Source organism: Helianthus annuus, chromosome 5, assembly GCF_002127325.2.
Source record: "Helianthus annuus cultivar XRQ/B chromosome 5, HanXRQr2.0-SUNRISE, whole genome shotgun sequence".
NCBI lineage: Eukaryota > Viridiplantae > Streptophyta > Magnoliopsida > Asterales > Asteraceae > Helianthus > Helianthus annuus.
In genome coordinates this window covers 85,123,512-85,142,451 of record NC_035437.2, presented here as the reverse complement: position 1 = coordinate 85,142,451, position 18,940 = coordinate 85,123,512, and the positions used below count along the sequence as shown (strand labels likewise).

At 39.2% G+C, this 18,940-nt stretch overlaps 1 protein-coding gene across 1 annotated transcript; it reads left to right on the top strand.

The window, feature by feature from the left end:
- The first annotated feature begins 10,135 nt into the window (after positions 1 to 10,135).
- Positions 10,136 to 11,020, top strand: LOC110943073 (vegetative cell wall protein gp1-like). The gene has a single exon (XM_022184833.1). The coding sequence runs from the start codon at positions 10,136 to 10,138 to the stop codon at positions 11,018 to 11,020; it is 885 nt and encodes a 294-aa protein (XP_022040525.1).
- Positions 11,021 to 18,940: the final 7,920 nt, after the last annotated feature.

The window sequence follows — 18,940 nt, the reverse complement described above, 5'->3', positions numbered from 1 at the left end:
ATAATCAAAGTAATCTAGTAACTTTATGAGTCTAAGATTCATGAAGGATTTTCCAAGAAAACTAAGCTCAAAATATGATTTTAGTAGAACTTGATTTTTACTTAAACTTACACTATTTTTGGTGATGAAATAAGTGTAGAAACACTAGAGAAACAAGAAGGTTTAATAAAGAAACATTTTTGTAAAATATGATTACAAGTTGTAAACACCTAGTTTCCTTAAGAATGAGATTTTTAAAGGAATAAACACACTTTAAAGGGTAACTAAACCCACTAAACACTTTACCAAGTTACTACAAGTTTTTACGAAAAATCAAGTTCATGATATGTTTAGGGTTGATTGTTGATTATTGTGTGTTGATTTTGAAAAGAAAATGATATGGTAAATAACATGACACCTCCATTTTCATAGGAAACTATGGCAAAATTTTCTAAAAATACAAACACTTAGAAATATTTTCTAACAAATATTTACTAGTGTATTTTAAGTATGTTTTTCAATAAAAACTTTGCCATAAATTTTGTTACAGAAATACAAGTATTGGAGGTTGGTTTTTGTAAATAAAAATGGATAAATATATATTTAGAATATATATATATATATATATATATATATATATATTTTATTAAAGACACTTGTGTGAATATTTGTATACATTCTGAAATAGTTATATTATTTTAGGGTAAGATAATATAACTTACAAATACCAAGAAATTACAACACCAAAATAATACAAAAATCACAAGGAATAAATATATAAGTTACACACTTGAATATTGCAAAACCGAACGGAGGAACGTAACCTATGAAATATTCCGGAAAATACCATTACAAATATATTTTTGGTAAAAATTATTTTGGATACAAGAAGTGAGACTTGAAAATATATTTTTTGAGAATATAAATACGAGAATACGAAAGTATATGTATGAGATACCCCCATCCTTGGAAAGGAAAATACAAAGAGAAATACTTGAAAAGTATTATTACAAAATATTGTTTAGCAATTATTCCAAAATTAAATATAATTTAAAGTTAAAATAATTGTTATTTTAACAAGGGATTATGACTTGGAATAATATTGGAGACATTAAAGCAACGTAACTCAAAACATGAATACTAAGGCAAGGCACGACCCGCTCGTCTAATGGACCCTAGCACATTGTAGGTAATCGTGTTTGCTGACGAGATTTGAGTTACGAGTACTGAAGACGCAAAACAGTGAGTTCATGCTCCCCCTTTTCTCTTAACTGTTTTTGGTTTTATAACTCTCGGGGGTGGAATACATGTTACGAATACTTAAACGGTATGAAAAGCCTATGAAATACTAGATCATGTGAGCATAGACTTAGTATTGAAATGCCATTAATACTTAATTAGGGACGAGGGTTAGATCTAACGGGTACGGCCGAGCCCCATTCATGTTCCTCCTGTGATCACTTGAGTGCTTCAGTGTCCCAGTCGAGGGTAATCGACATAGTCGAGGGAAATCGACATAATCGGGGTAAATCGACATAGTCGAGGGAAATCGACATAGTCAAGGTAAATTGACATAGTCGAAGGGAAATTCCACATAGTCGAGGGAAATCGACATAGTCGAGGAAAATCGACAAGGGTATAAGCTTACTCATTACGAGTGCTCCCTATGTCCTCACATGCCTTAAAGTCCTTGTAAAACAATTATGTTCATACACGCTTTTCATACCTGTTTACAAAGGAGTCTCTCAAAGATTTACAAGATTACAGTACTCATACAAAACGCATGAACTCGCTCAACTTTTGTTGATGTTTTCAAAATTACATGTATTCAGGTGACAGGATGGATCTTGGGCGCGTGTGTCATCCACTTTTGTGTGTTTGTAACCTAGTCGAAGGATGTGTTTTAAAACTTAAATAACCAGTGTTTGAAATACTCAAATTTTATGAATGAATGGACATCATTTTGATCATGTAGTTGTTTATTACGATTGAATGCAATGATATTAAACCAGTCACACATCATACGCTTCCGCAAAAGTCAGGGTGTGACAGTTTGGTATCAGAGCTTCGGTTGTAGTGAACTAGGATTCCTTCTCGAGTCTAGACTACAATCACTAGAGTTCTCTCACAAAAACATTTTACAAAAAGTTTTTTCATTGCATTCACGTAAGCGTCAAGATCCATGAGTCAAACATTTTTCATAGAAGAGACAAGGCAAGGGCATTAGTAGGGGATATCCTCAAGATAAGGTGCCAACTAAGGCATAGTCTACACGAGTTAGACTTGCCAAAGACAAAATGACCCCCCCAAAGGATAAACGAGAGTTATACGTGATATGATGCATGGAATTGCCTGCTTATGTCACACCCCGACCACGTAAAACAACAAAACGTGGCGGAAACGTCGGGGAGTGTTGTAACAGAATCATTGTTTCACAACCATGGATTAAACAAATTTCGTTTTATTGAATTAAATGAGTTACAATGTCTTAACAATAAAGAAACATAACAAAAATTAACTAGTCTTGCATCTTTTAATGTCACTAAGGCCTCGTCCAATCCTATGTGAGCATGCATCGATATCATCATCAAACATCATCAACTATAGCACCTGAAACACATGTGAAAATACATCAGCATAAAAATGCCGGCGAGTACATAGGTTTTATGAAAAATAGGATTCATGACCTAGGTTTGAGAAAATGTTTAACAAAAACTTGTCATGAATCCAGTTTAAGTGTTTGCTTTTATAAAATGTTTGAAAATCGATGATAGATATGTATAGTTAAAAAGAATGATGTAACGTTAAATGAATAACCAAGTAAAAAAAATGAGTTTGTATAAAACAAACTGTTTTGTAAAACAATGTCTTGTAAAAAAATATGTCATTTGTGTAAAGATGTATAATTCCAAATGAATGATTTATATAACGCTACGCCATGTAATATAATACAAGCACTTATATATAGGAAGTACCAGCGGCGTATCCACCATGCTTGTATCACATTACACACGCCTCGTTACTCAAATCACTTACCCACATAAACCACCAATGTAAATTGCCCATGTCTAAACCGTTGTCAAATGTCAATCAAGTAATGTGTAAACAGATGTCATGTATGGCAAGTGAAATATGTAATAACCAAACCATAGGTAAGAATGCACAAACAATGTACTAAGTATGCGACGGATGGACATACATAGCATGATACCAAGTATAAGATGTCTTGTAAAACGATGTACTAAGTATGATGAACATACATAGCATGAAATGTTATGTAAAACGATGTACTAAGTATGCACACAATGGGCATACATAGCATGTGATGTAAAATGTACTAAGTATGATGAACATACATAGCATGAAATGTTATGTAAAACGATGTACTAAGTATGCACACAATGGGCATACATAGCAAAAACATAATGAAATCATGTACTAATAGTGTACTAATGAACATAGCAAGTATATGATATAAAAGCATGAAATCATGAAAGTAACAAGTAGGCACATGTGTTTCACCCCAAAAGGTTTGAAAACAGTAAAAGAGGGGTCTATGTACTCACTTGAGGGTGCTTAGATGTCTTAGGATAACCACCAAGCAAAGCTAGAAGATCAGGGAATCAAACGGCACCTATATAGGTATCTACATTAATAAACGGACCTATCGGAGGATCGGGTAGTACAAGGGTTCGTAAACCAAATAAGTATGGGAACTTATGTAATATGGTTTAATAAAGCCTACGTACTAAAACGAAACCTATCCTAAGTGCTTTTGACCCATTACGACCCGTTTAGGTAGCTTATGCCACTTTAACGCGTCGTTTGCGTAAAACGCGTTTGGAATGCCTAACTAGTCCTATGACAAGCAAGATATGCCTTAACATGTTTAATATTGTTGTTAAATCAGTTTAGATGTCAAAAATTTCGTTACATAGAGTTAAAATGAATTTATGCGTAAAAAGGGCATTTTGGTAATTTACCTAAGGCATATAAACTACCTATCATATAACTAACTAAACGTCGTGACCATAAGGTATAACCTCGGAAGGTTATTCCCTATACAACTATGGTCACCTAATGTGTTTGGTCGGATTCTAAAGATCGACCAATGGGTCGGGTTCGTAAGCATAAGCGATTGATTAGATCGTTTACCTTTACGACCCTAAACAAGCAGAAATCTAAAAGCGACGAGCTAAACATACTAGAACATGATTAGTAAAGTTAGAAAACAGGTTTGGTATTAAAGCAAACGGTTTTAATACCCTAGAGTAGTTTGGTTACAAAATACGCGAGAAAACGCATTTTAGCCGAAACTACGACTCGTCACTGAGTCTAGATAACGTGGTAATCAGTAGGTATAGTTACTAGGGACTATAACCATCGTGATTACGCTCACGTTATGAAGTTCAAACGAACTTCGCATTGACCATAAACTGGTTAATGCAGAAAGTCAAACGCAGTTTGACTTTAACGCTAAAACGAATGAAAAACGCGAAAGAATACTTACAGAAGGTCCCCACAAGATTCAAACCCGATTCACTCTCAGGTAGGAAGTATATACTTCCACTTAGAGAGTGTAGAATCAGATTCAAATGTGAGGAAGAATGAAATGGGTGAGGGGTATTTATAGATTTCCTTGAACCGTTAAGATCGTTCGTCGAAAAACGTGATTTGATCTAGACCTTACATGTGGGCACATGGTTTTCAAAAACCATGGGAGCTCCTAATATGGACTATGTTCATTGAATACCATCCCATGGTTTTGCAAAACCATGGGTGAAAACCATTAACACTTCAAAATGGACTAGGTTCATTGAATCCGCCAGAAATTTCAAAAATGGTCCCTACACTTGTAAAACTTGATTTTTTTGGCACTTTTAAACCCCTTTAACCTCATTTCAAGGCTTAAAATGATATTAAAGTATAGGAAACTTAAAATATGCTCAAAGACATCACGGATGTCGGTTCGTTTGGTCGTACGGTTGCGTTATTCGCTTAATTACGACGGGAGTCGTAACGAACGCAAAAACGATCCAAATTAAGCGACGAATGGAATTTATCATACCAAACACTAAAATAAAATATTTTAATGCTTACATAAATTTTTGGAAGTCTGGAAGTATTCAGAACGTAAAATATGGGCGAAAATGCAAACTTATGCACTTTTTGACGCTTTTAGTCCTTGAATGAGCATAAAGTTTATTTTTGCGCACCAAACACCTCAAAGCCTATTTCTAAGCTATGTAAAGAATATTTAGGGCATACTTAACTTATGATCAAGTTCTGGAAGGTCTGTTACAGTACAAATTGACATACTTTCGCAGTTTGTCGAATTTAGTCCCTGTAAGCGAATAAACTTGATTTCGGCATACCAAACCATCCAAAACTTATTTCTAAGTTATGTAATGGTTATTTAAGGTATGTTAAGCCTATTTCACTGTTCCGGAGTGTTTGTTGCATTAAACTGGTTATATTTACGCATCAGATCGCGTATAACCTTCCAGAAAGCGATTTAAAGCCCGAAATCGAACAAGAATTGATACGTGCAAAAGATACACATATTTATACAGATCCCAAGTATGAAATACAATATTTCATTGGCTTGTTATTTGTTTGATGGTGGTGGTGACACAGGTGTCACAGCTTATGCTAAGAAACATACTTGTTTATTGATTTATACATACGAATAAGTGTACGAAATGATTATTGACATGAATAAGATCCTTTCGACTCCGACTCCTATTATTGTTCTTAACTCGCACGATGAAGCTATCGACCTCGCGTTCTTTGCAAAGATCATGGCTGAAGTGATTACCAAACAAGATTCTGAGCTTGCTTCCATAGGAAATGGCTGCTCTTCCCTCTCGATCGTGAAGGTGCCTAACTATGGTAGTGACGGCGAGAGGCGTCAACCTTGAACAACTTTTTAATCAGCAGGACGAGATCCCTGTGGCTTTTGTGAAGCAAGATTGATGACACACCTGACCAGACAAGGAAGATGAAGTATTCATCTTGAAGGTACCCCTCCAACTACTAGGAATTCTCCTTGTTCATGTTTCATCTAATCATCATGCCTATTCGCGCATAACGATAACGAGTGTTAGCGCGAGGACCACCGCAATGGTCCTTTCCATGACAGAGGTATAATGACAGTAGTATCCCCTCCTTGATTTATCATCTGCTTGGACGAGAGAAAATTGGGGTAACTGTGCAAGACAATTTATTATTACGGGGGCCAACATAATAACAACTTGTAGTGCATGGAAATCCTAGTGGACTCCGCGGGTCAGGTTGATGATCACCATCCCTCCAAAAATAATCTATAGGTGTTCACACCTTCATCTGGTAAAACAAAACATAGACCATTGCCTTAGCACTTTATAAAGTAGGAAACCTGTCTTTGCCTACTTCGTGTCTGACACTACTACCCGTGTACGAGACGTTTGAGAACCGATATTTAAGCAAGTGAAGATGGATAACATTCGGAGAGATTCAGTGACGTTACATAGACAACCCTCATCTCAGGGAAAGTATGCCCGCCTTGTAAAGTTATGTAGAAGGAAAACAATAAGCTAAGTTGCCAAGCCTATATGAAGGCTCAGTAATTGTTTCAACGCGCATACATTGTTGATTATATATGCATGTGATATTGTGACAACCATGACGAAACCAGGTACACCCTACACGGTCCAAAACCGTAAAGCCACTTAACACTTTAATTGTGCGAAAACTCTAAAAACATGTGTGACTTATATGCTTGATTAAATGATACCTGTTATGTCTCGGAGGAATCCGAGAACACATTATGACTGACATGACACTAATAAGGGCCAATAGTGCGAAGTTGGTGTCCTTAGACTTTAAACACGTGTTAAACCGGAGTTTTTCCATTTAACAGGGCACTAAACTTTTGACAGTGATTATTAGGCTATCGGTAGTATTATTTAAGATTTCGAGTTCCAGGAACAACTTAATTTTGTACCATAGACTGTGACATAAGGTTTGAAGCCAATCTGAGATTGGGTACGCAAAACGAAGTAGCTTCCCGGTTAGGGAAACGCTCTCGTTTCAGGAATAACATAAGGCAATCAAATGTGCAAGGAACGATCGATCAAGCTTAAAAACACTTAAACCATCCTAATACGAGTCTTTTATAATTAAAACGTAACTGGGTTCGGATTTCAAGACGGTTATGCATAATTTTTAAAACCGAGTCTTTTGACACTAATTACGCGTAAAACAGAGTCCGTCACGCAAATCGAAAACGCGCCCGGGACCCGCAAATGAACCTAAACGATCAATGAAGGACATACATCAGATTTTTTACATTTTACAATGCATGAGGTGGCCCTAGTGGGACCACCCCAAACCGCCACCACCCCCTCAATTTATATATATTTTCTATTCAATTCTTTCTTCATTCTCACACATAAAATCCTTCAAATTATCTGCACCTTTTTACTAAAAACCAGTTGAGTTATCAAGAACAATTCACAATTCAAAGGTAGCATTTATTTTTTATGGTTTTAAATCTAATTTCTTGATTAAACATAGTATATAACATGAACAACCATTTTAATCCGTGAAATTTTGAGTTTTAAACAAGCTTATGGGCTGAATATAAACACCCTGAGAATTCCCTGGTGTTATATGGCAGCCATGGTTACAAATCTTTTGGTTATGATACCCTAATCAACACGTATTCGACAAAAATCGCGTAACTATTCGATTAACCGAAAACAATGAATTAAAGCTTGAGTGATCTAAGTTCTAGCATATTTGGATTGTACTTGATGTGTAGGTACTAGATATAGCTCATACACACTTCTGAGCTCAAGAAAAACACTCGGACACGAAGAAATCGCTAGGTATATTGTCCGAAACTCGAAACTAGACTACGCAGAATATTGTTTTGACTATAACATGGTCCGTATTACTAAGACTGAGCTGAAATTTGGTGTGGTGATAAAGGGTAGTGTCAGGAAGTTCCACCTAAAATTGTAGAATTTTTGAAATTTCCTACGATTTTTGGTGAAATTTTGACTGTTTTATCAAAAGAATTCTGGACAAAATACCAAACGGATACAATAAATCACCAAATTTTACAGAGATACTAAGGAACATATGTGGTATGTTCTGGGAAAATTCGGAGTATATTTGTTGAATTTCGATTTAGGTTAAAAATCCGTGTTTTCGCGAGATTTCGGTAGCCGGAAACGCACCGAAACAAAATCGGAAAAATCTTAAAATTTTTGGAGATGTTTCTGGGAACATAAGGGATGTCCAGGAATTTTTTGGGAATTTTTGGATCACTAAGGGTAATTAATGTTAATTATGGGGTTAAATATGATTTTTGGATCCCAGGAATTTTTCCCATATTCTACAGATTTTTACTGAATTATATAAAAGCTTTCAGAATTTTATTCAAATTCTAGTTTAAATGGGAATTTTTTAGATTTAAAAATAAGTTATTTAAATCAATTTTGGCAAGTTTACCGTGTAACGAACCTGCCGGAACTGGGAACCGACCCAACCCGACAAATACTATAATTGAAACAAGGGGAGTATTCTGGGAGATTCCAGAGCGAATTGGACACTCGGGGATCCAATACTAGTTCGGGAAATCCCCGACGGTGGAAACAGAAACTCAAAATTGGGCAACCTGGACTCCCCAAACACCCAAACTCCCTTAACGAAAAGTTTATCACTCTTAAATAACAACGTGTTGACATTATTGGTATTCCCGTATCATTCTCCGAACACGTTAAACTACTGACATTGGCTGGCACGCGAACCGGTGCCCGTAAGCCAAACTGAAAAAACTAATACTACCCCGACCTCCATCACCATACCCGTGTCCTATAGACTCAACCCGGAGTGAAAACTCCTGACCAAATCCAAGTTATAACCATTACCGACTTAGATGTTGATTTGAGTCCTTACTTGCATGTGTGCTATTAAAGCTGATTTCGTTGGTTAAACTATCTTTAGCTGAGACTACTACTTACACTGTAAGTTCCCGTCAACCACTTTTAAACTGTTTTCCTGTTTTCTGGGGTGAATTGCATGTTACAAAATATGTTAATTGCTCAAACTGTATGATGTGGATTATCTAACACACAACATTAGCCCTGATACAAGTGATTAACATAAGCCGTGGGCAGTGAATAGTACTATTGGTTTGACAAACCCAGACCACGCCTGACAGAATGTCGGCAACAAGTTCTGTACGCGTCCGTAACAAGGTTATGTTGTTAGACATAACTATCCGAGGGCATTGAAATTCATGAGTTGCAGGTGGTGTGAGTACGTGTCTGTGTGACACGGTACGATTAAAACATTCTAGGTTTCACTTGTGACATTCGTGTAATTCCATCAATGAACTGTAATATGTGCAATTAAACATGTTAATACATTTTGAAACGAAACAACCAAACCAGTGGAACTCACTAACAGCGTTTAGCTGATTTTTTTTTAAAAAATATCATGCATTTCAGGTAAAATGAAACAGGTATGAACCTGAACGGTTGGAAGGACCTAGTAGGCGGACGTAACATAATAAAAGCTTTAATGGCTTGTAGTACGGCTCTTAACATATGGTTTGTAATGTGATAGTTTGAGTACGTTGTAACCGATGCTCTTGTTTTATGTAATGTAATGTTTTAAAGTATGAGGAGTACCATGTGTCTGCCGCACCCCGCGATTGTCTTCCGCTACGAGTTGGGGTGTGACAGAAGATGGTATCAGAGCCATCGGTTATAGCGAATTTGGTATCCCTAAGAGAACCTAGACTATAATCCTAAGTTAACTCCTCACCCTGAGAAACTCTAGAACCGGAGTGGCGTGGCTACTACTCGGGTGGTCTTGTTAGGCGAATGAATTATTGTGGTCCGGAACACAATAATTTATCTGCTGATGCTTAGGCATTCCGGAAACGTCACGGATAGAGAAAAGAGAACTGGGATTGCATGCTAACTTAGCAGTAGTGGAAAAATTTTCAAAACTAAAATTAAAGTTGTGTGCAATACGTGCTTATGTGTACCTCTGTGTATTGTTTATTTTTGGTTATGTCAGTCGTTAGAAGCGGTGTTAGAGGTTATTTTCCTTTACAGGTACTATGTCGAGTCATTCGAGTCACCAGACGACTTCGCATATGGAGACCGATCCGGAGGAGGATCCACAGATGCCTTTGTTGCCCCAGGGCTACTCGCCGGATGAGTCCGGGTACTGTTGTGCTATTTATCCCCCTAGACCCCCTACTAGGCGTGTAGGGGAGGCCTCGAGCGCCTACCGTTCACCATCTCACCACCTGACTAGCTCCTCGGAGCATAGTCGTACCCCGGATGTCGTTATCCCAGTAGGACCTTTTCCTAGGAGCCCTACTCCTGCCACGGGGCACTGGGAGTGGGAGCCGGTAGCCCCTAGGTTACCTTCACCCGAGACTCCCCCCGACCCTTATACCCCTTCTACTCCTAGTACTTACACTCCTTCCTCACCTAGTTCTCAGGAGGAACCCCTTGTCCGCTTCCGACAGGCGGCTCGTCGGAGGGTACCTGTCCCCGGTCCTATTTTTACCTCACCTATTTCCCCTGTTCACTTGACACCCACACCCATAGGAACCCAGCAGCACTTTACTGCTCATTTTCTTACCCCACCCAGGGAGGACCCTTACCTTTATCATACTTATGAGCATGGTGGTCCTTCCCAGCCATTTAGGGAGCCTTCCCCACCTGTTTGGGGCAGACCAGTTCCTTCTCAAGAGGTGCCTGCTCCCATCACTGAGAGCAGCCTGATGGGATTCCTGTTTGAGCAGATTTTGTTATTGAGGATGGCACGTGATGAGGACGGGCAGCAGAGGAGGACTATGGGAGATTACTTGAGCGTCTTGCAGCAGGCGATCATTGCCTTACAGCATGGTATGGGATACGTTCAGCATGAGCAGGGTCATTTTCGAGCTTTAGTGTATGGATGTGTTGGCGCTATGGTAGGTTTGGTAGCAGGTTTTGCAGGGTTGACGTGTTGGATGTGGCGTTCTTAGTATGGTTTTCTTTCTAGTATAGATATAGATGATGTACCTTTTGTACATCCTACCAAGCTATTGGGTTATGCCTATGTCGAGGTAGGGATGTAGCCGTAGTATTTTCGACTTTCGTAGTTGGTGTCGTGTGGTATGATGCATGTGTATCACTTTAGTGACAAGTTTTGACTGCACATTTAAGCACTGACCCTTTTGGGTTAAGTCTATGTGCAAATTTTGACGACTGTATGACGCTAATATTATATATATATACATGACGATGCTTTTGACTATATTTGTCGTGGATCTATGGATGTGATGAGATTATGTGATGTGTAATAAAATTGTATGGTAGGTAATAACTGAAAATGTGATGAGTGATGATTAACTATGGGACATTAATACATACCTATCTATTGTTTATAATAGAATGGCCCCGAAACGTGTACCTCAAATGACAGTGGAAGAAATTGCCCAATTGATAGCACAACAACTCCAAGCCGTTATTCCCACTATCGTGGCGCTGGTTAACGCCGACGTCAATGCGAACCCGCCACCAGGGCCGGTAGGTCAGAACGATAACCAAATCAATGTTAGGCCAGTTTGCACATATAAACACTTTTTGGAGTGCAAACCAATGGAGTTTAATGGAACTGAAGGACCGAACTGATTGGTGAAATGGATCGAACAGTTGGAATCGGTCCTTAACATAAGTAATTGTCCGGATAACTAAGCGGTAAAGTATACAACTTGTACTTTTACTGACCATGCTTTGAACTGGTGGAACACTATTGTGCAATCTCGCGGGCAGGAGGCAATTAATGCTATGACTTGGGATGATCTGAAGATACTGATGAGAGAAAGGTTCTGCCCAATCCATGGAATTCAGAAACTCGAGCATGAGTTTTGGAACCTGCAGATGCAAGGTGCGGATCATGCAGGCTACACCAATCGTTTCAATGAACTGGCACGCATACTTCCAGATATGGTTCGACCAGAGTCCAAGAGGATCCAAAGGTATATCTGGGGACTGGCCCCGGAAGTAAGGAGTATCATTAATTCGGTGGAGTACCTGACCATGCATGCAGTGGTAGTTAGGTCAGGCACGGTTACATACGACATGGTTAGACACAAGATTCTGACAATGCTGGGAGAGTCGGCAGGAATTAAGCGAGAGGCCCCCGAAAGTAGTCGAGCGAGGGCAGCCATACCAAAGAGAGGGAGAGCCACTAGTCAGAGCTACGCTATGACCACACGTACAGGAAACTCTGGTGGCTATAAAGGAATGGCCCCAAAGTGCAACAAGTGCACTTTTCATCACGTGGGTGCGTGCCGAGCAGTGAAATGCTCAAGATGTCATAGAGCTGGGAATTATGCCCAAAACTATAGAGCACCCATGGAACCGAATCCTAACGCAACTCGTTTACAACCTCCAAGGCCTCAACCTCTACAACAGTGACCCCAACAACCGGCGCAACAGATTACCTATCCATGTGCTTGCTATGGATGTGGCAGCACGAACCACTTCCAAAGAAACTGCCCAAAGCTTGCTCAGCAGTCAGCAGGAAAGAATACGCAGGGCCAAGCTTCTACCTCACACGCAGCGAGGTCGTGCCTTTATACTTGGGTCTGGTGACGCACGCCAAGATCCGAATGTGGTGACATGTACTTTTCTCGTTTCCGATCAGTTTGCTTCAGTATTATTTGATACGGGCGCAGATAGGAGTTATGTTTCTACTACGTTTTTGCCATTGTTGAATCTGCCGGCTATTGAATTAACAAGTCCTTACCACATAGAACTTGCTAACGGTAAACCTATAACTAGTCACCAAATTATTTGTGATTGTCCTTTAATTCTTAATGACGACCAATTCCTTATTGACCTACTACCGGTAGAGCTCGGATGTTTCGATATAGTAGTGGGAATGGACTGGTTGTCCAAGTACAAGGCGGAGATTATATGTGAGCAGAAGATTGTTAGGATCCCTTTTCCTAATGATGAAGTTATTATGGTACTGGGAGAGAAGTCTGATACCATATTAAACCTGATATCCCACCTTAAAGTGTTGAAATGTATACGTCAAGGATGTGATGTATTCTTAGCAAGTGTAATGACGCCCGAACCAGAAGAACAACATATTAAAGATGTCCCAGTAGTGTGTTATTACCCAGACGTGTTTCCCGATGAATTGCCCGGGTTGCCACCCAATCGGCAAGTCGAGTTCCGTATCGACTTACTACCGGGAGCCGCTCCAATTGTAAAAGCACCTTACCGGTTAACACCTTCAGAGATGCAAGAACTATCATCTCAGTTACAAGAACTGCTAGACCGAGGTTTTATCCGTCCCAGTTATTCACCTTGGGGAGCACCAGTGTTATTTGTGAAGAAAAAGGATGGAAGCTTTCGGATGTGTATTGACTATCGGGAGCTGAACAAGGTTACCATAAAGAATCGATACCCTCTTCCGCGAATCGATGATTTATTTGATCAGTTGCAAGGAGCCTGTTACTTTTCCAAAATCGATCTTAGATCTGGTTATCATCAAGTGAAAGTTCAAAAGGAAGATATCCCTAAAACAGCCATTCGAACTCAGTACAGTCACTATGAGTTCCTGGTTATGCCCTTTGGGTTAACCAACGCACCCGCCGTATTTATGGACCTCATGAACCGAGTTTGTAAACCATATCTAGATAAATTCGTCATAGTCTTTATTGACGATATTTTGATCTATTCCAAGAGTAAAAAGGAACACGAGCACCATCTACGAGCCATACTAGATATATTGCGGAAAGAGAAGTTGTACGCCAAGCTTTCAAAATGTGACTTCTGGTTACAAGCGGTGCAATTTTTAGGACATGTGGTAGATCAACAAGGGATTCATGTTGACCCTAGTAAGATCGAAGCTATTAAGAATTGGCAAGCGCCTAAGTCTCCGAAAGAGATATGCCAATTCTTGGGATTGGCTGGATATTACCGTCGCTTTATTGAAAACTTTTCTAGCATTGCTCAATCCTTAACTGCCTTGACGCAGAAAGATCGAAAGTACGAATGGGGTGAAGAACAAGAAACAGCCTTTCAGCTTTTAAAACAAAAGTTATGTGAAGCTCCAATCCTGTCGTTACCCGAAGGCAACGATGATTTCGTCGTATATTGTGACGCATCTTGACAAGGGCTCAGATGTGTCCTAATGCAAAGAAACAAGGTCATCGCTTACGCGTCTAGACAGCTAAAAGTACATGAAAAGATTCACACGACGCATGATTTAGAGCTGGGCGCAGTGATTTTTGCACTTAAGATCTGGAGGCATTACTTGTATGGCACAAAATGTACAATTTATATAGATCACAAGAGCCTCCAACATATATTCGATCAAAAGGAGCTAAATATGAGGCAACGCAGATGGGTGGAGTTATTGAACGATTACGATTGTGAAATAAAATACCATCCAGGTAAGGCTAACATAGTAGCCGATGCCTTGAGTAGAAAAGACCGAGTAAAGCTACTCAGAGGGCGAGCTCTTGGAATGATTGTTCAAACTAGTCTTAAAGAGCAGATTCGTAATGCTCAAATCGAAGCCTTGGAGGAAGGCCAACTAAATCGCGAAAACTTACACGAAAATGAAAGGAATTTTGTTAGGAAACCGGATGACGTGTTATATTACAAAAATAGGGTATGGATTCCTACTCTCCATGACCTACATCAATTGGTTATGGGTGAGGCTCATAAATCTAAGTACTCCATTCACCCTGGTACAGACAAGATGTACCACGATCTTAAGGAATTTTATTGGTGGCCATGTATGAAAAAGGACGTAGCAGAGTACGTGAGCAAATGCTTGACTTGTGCTCGGGTAAAGGCAGAGTACCAGAAACCCTCGGGAATGTTATAATAACCCGAAATACCTCAATGGAAATTGGAACAAATCATGATGGATTTCGTGACCCACCTTCCAAAAACACCCCGAGGTCATGATGCGATTTGGGTAGTAGTGGATAGACTAACCAAATTGGCGCACTTTATTCCGATTCGTACTACCTACAACACCGAGAAGTTGGTCGAGATCTACACAAATGAAATTGTGGCTAGACACGGAGTACCAGTTGCAATCATTTCAGACCGTGATAGTCATTTCACTTTACACTATTGGCAACAGTTACAAGAAGCTTTGGGGTCTAGAATAGACCTGAGTACGGCTTACCATACCCAAACCGACGGCCAATCAGAACACACTATACAGACATTAGAGGATCTGCTTCGTTCTTGCACCCTAGACTTTGGAGGAAGTTGGGATAAGCACCTTCCTCTCATTGAATTATCTTACAACAACAGCTATCATAGTAGCATACAAGCAGCACCATACGAAGCATTATATGGCCGGAAATGCAGATCGCCACTTTGTTGGGCGAAAGTGGGCGATACTCAACTTGCGGGGTCTGAACTAATTCAAGAGACGACAGACAAGGTGCATAAGATCCAAAGTAGACTAAAAGCGGCCTGAGATCGTTAGAAAAGTTACGCCGATGTTCTCAGGAAACCGTTGGCGTTTGAAGTAGGTGACAAAGTACTATTAAAAGTGTCACCATGGAAAGGAGTGATCAGGTTTAGCAAGACAGGAAAATTGGCTCCTAGATACATTGGGCCGTATGAAATTATTGCTAAGGTTGGATCTGTAGCATACCGACTGAAATTACCAGAAGAACTGAGCACAATTCACGATGTCTTCCACATATCCAACTTAAAGAAATGTCTCACTGATGAAGCAGCTATTATACCGTTAGAAGATGTGCACGTTGATGACAAACTACACTTTGTGGAGGAACCGGTAGAAATAGTAGACGGGAAGACCCAACAACTACGTCATAACAAAATTTCGCTGGTGAAAGTCCGGTGGAACTCAAAGCAAGGACCTGAGTATACCTGGGAACGGAAGGATGAGTTCCGTAGAAAATACCCACATCTCTTCCCTAGCAAGACAAAGTGAATTTCGGGGACGAAATTTCTAAACTAGGGGAGACTGTGACAACCATGACGAAACCAGGTACACCCTACATGGTCCAAAACCGTAAAGCCACTTAACACTTTAATTGTGCGAAAACCCTAAAAACATGTGTGACTTATATGCTTGATTAAATGATACCTGTTATGTATCGGAGGATTACGAGAACACGTTATGACTGACATGACACTAATAAGGGCCAACAGTGCGAAGTTGGTGTTCTTAGACTTTAAACACGTGTTAAACCGGAGTTTTTCCGTTTAACAGCGCACTAAACCTTTGATAGTGATTATTTGGCTATCGGTAGTATTATTTAAGATTTCGAGTTCTAGGAACAACTTAATTTTGTACCATAGACTGTGACATGAGGTTTGAAGCCAATCTGAGATTGGGTACGCAAAACGAAGTAGCTTCCCGGTTAGGGAAACGCTCTCGTTTCAGGAATAACATAAGGCAATCAAATGTGCAAGGAACGATCGATCAAGCATAAAAACACATAAACCATCCTAATACGAGTCTTTTATAATTAAAACGTAACTGGATTCGGATTTCAAGACGGTTATGCATAATTTTTAAAACCGAGTCTTTTGACACTAATTACGCGCAAAACGGAGTCCGTCACGCAAATCGAGAAGGCGCCCGAGACCCGCAAATGAACCTAAACGATCAATGAAGGATATACATCAATTTTTTCACATTTTACAACGCATGAGGTGGCCCTAGTGGGACCACCCCAAACCGCCACCACCCCCTCAATTTATATATATTTTCTTTTCAATTCTTTCTTCATTCTCACACATAAAATCCTTCAAATTATCTGCACCTTTTTACTAAAAACCAGCTGAGTTATCAAGAACAATTCACAATTCAAAGGTAGCAACTTTATTTTTTATGGTTATAAGTCTAATTTCTTGATTAAACATAGTATATAACATGAACAACCATTTTAATCCATGAAGTTTTGAGTATTAAACAAGTTTATGGGCTGAATATAAACACCCTGAGAATTCCCGGGTGTTATATGGCAGCCATGGTTACAAATCTTTGGGTTATGATACCCTAATCAACACGTATACGACAAAAATCGCGTAACTATTCGATTAACCGAAAAACAATGAATTAAAGCTTGATTGATCTAAGTTCTAGCATATTTTGATTGTACTTGATGTGTAGGTACTGAATATAGCTCATACACACTTCTGGGCTCAAGAAAAACACTCGGACACGAAGAAATCGCTAGGTATATTGTCCGAAACTCGAAACTAGACTAGGCAGAATATTGTTTTGACTATAACTTGGTCCGTAATACTTAGATTGAGCTAAAATTTGTTGTGGTTATGAAGGCTAGTGTCAGGAAGTTCCATCTAAAAGTTTTTAATTTTTGAGATTTTCTACGATTTTTGGTGAAATTTTGACTGTTTTATCAAAAGAATTCTGGAAAAAATACCAAACTGATACAATAAATCACCAACTTTTACAGAGATACTAAGGAACATATGTGGGATGTTCTGGGAAAATTCGTAATGTATCGGTTGAGTTTCGATTTGGGTTAAAAATCCGCGTTTTCGCGAGTTTTCGGTAGCCGGAAACGCACCGAAACAAAATCGGAAAAATCTTAAAATTTTTGGAGAGGTTTCTGGGAACATAAGGGATGTCCAGGAATTTTTTGGGAATTTTTGGATCAATAAGGGTAATTAATGTTAATTATGGGGTTAAATATGATTTTATAAATAATTTATTTAGACAAGTAAAATGCCAAAATAAATTCCCAGGAATTTTTCCCATATTCTACAGATTTTTAATGAATTATATAAAAGCTTTCAGAATTTTATTCAAATTCTAGTTTAAATGGGAATTTTTGAGATTTAAAAATAAGTTACTTAAATCAATTTTGGCAAGTTTACCGTGTAACGAACCTGCCGGAACTGGGAACTGACCCAACCCGACAAATACTATAATTGAGACAAGGGGAGTATTCTGGCAGATTCCAGAGCGAATTGAACACTCGGGGTGTGTCCAATACCAGTTCGGGAAATCCCCGACGGTGGAAACAGAAACTCAAAATTGGGCAACCTGGACTCCCCATACACCCAAACTCGCTTAATGAAAAGTTTATCACTCTTAAATAACAACGTGTTGGCATTATTGGTATTCCCGTACCATTCTTCGAACACGTTAAACTACTGACATTGGTTGGCACGCGAACCGGTGCCCGTAAGCCAAACTAAAAACTAATACTACCCTGACCTCCATCACCATACCCGTGTCCTATAGACTCAATCCGGAGTGAAAACTCCTGACCAAATCCAAGTTATAACCATTACCGACTTAGATGTTGATTTGATTCCTTACTTGCATGTGTGCTATTAAAGCTGATTTCGTTGGTTAAACTATCTTTAGCTGAGACTACTACTTACACTGTGAGTTCCCTTCCCCCACTTTTAAATTACTTTCCAGTTTTCTGGGGGTGAATTGCATGTTACAAACTATGTTAATTGCTCAAACTGTATGATGTGAATTATCTAACACACGACATTAGCCCCGATACAAGTGATTAACGTAAGCCGTGGGCAGTGAATAGTACTATTGGTTTGACAAACCCAGACCACTCCCGACAGAATGTCGGCAACAAGGTCTGACGCGTCCGTAACAAGGTTATGTTGTTAGACATAACTACCCGAGGGCATTGAAATTCATGAGTTGCAGGTGGTGTGAGTACGTGTCTGTGTGACATGGTACGATTAGAACAGTCTAGGTTTCACTTGTGACATTCGTGTAATTCCATCTATGAACTGTAATATGTGCAATTAAACATGTTAATACATTTTGAAACGAAACAACCAAACCAGTGGAACTCACTTGCAGCGTTTAGCTGATTTTTTTTTTAAACTATCATGTATTTCAGGTAAAATGAAACAGGAATGAACCTGAGCGGTTGGAGGGA

Coding starts and splice junctions, on each gene's coding strand:
- LOC110943073 (XM_022184833.1), top strand. CDS start 10,136: ATGGAGACCGATCCGGAGGAGGATCCACAGATGCCTTTGTTGCCCCAG.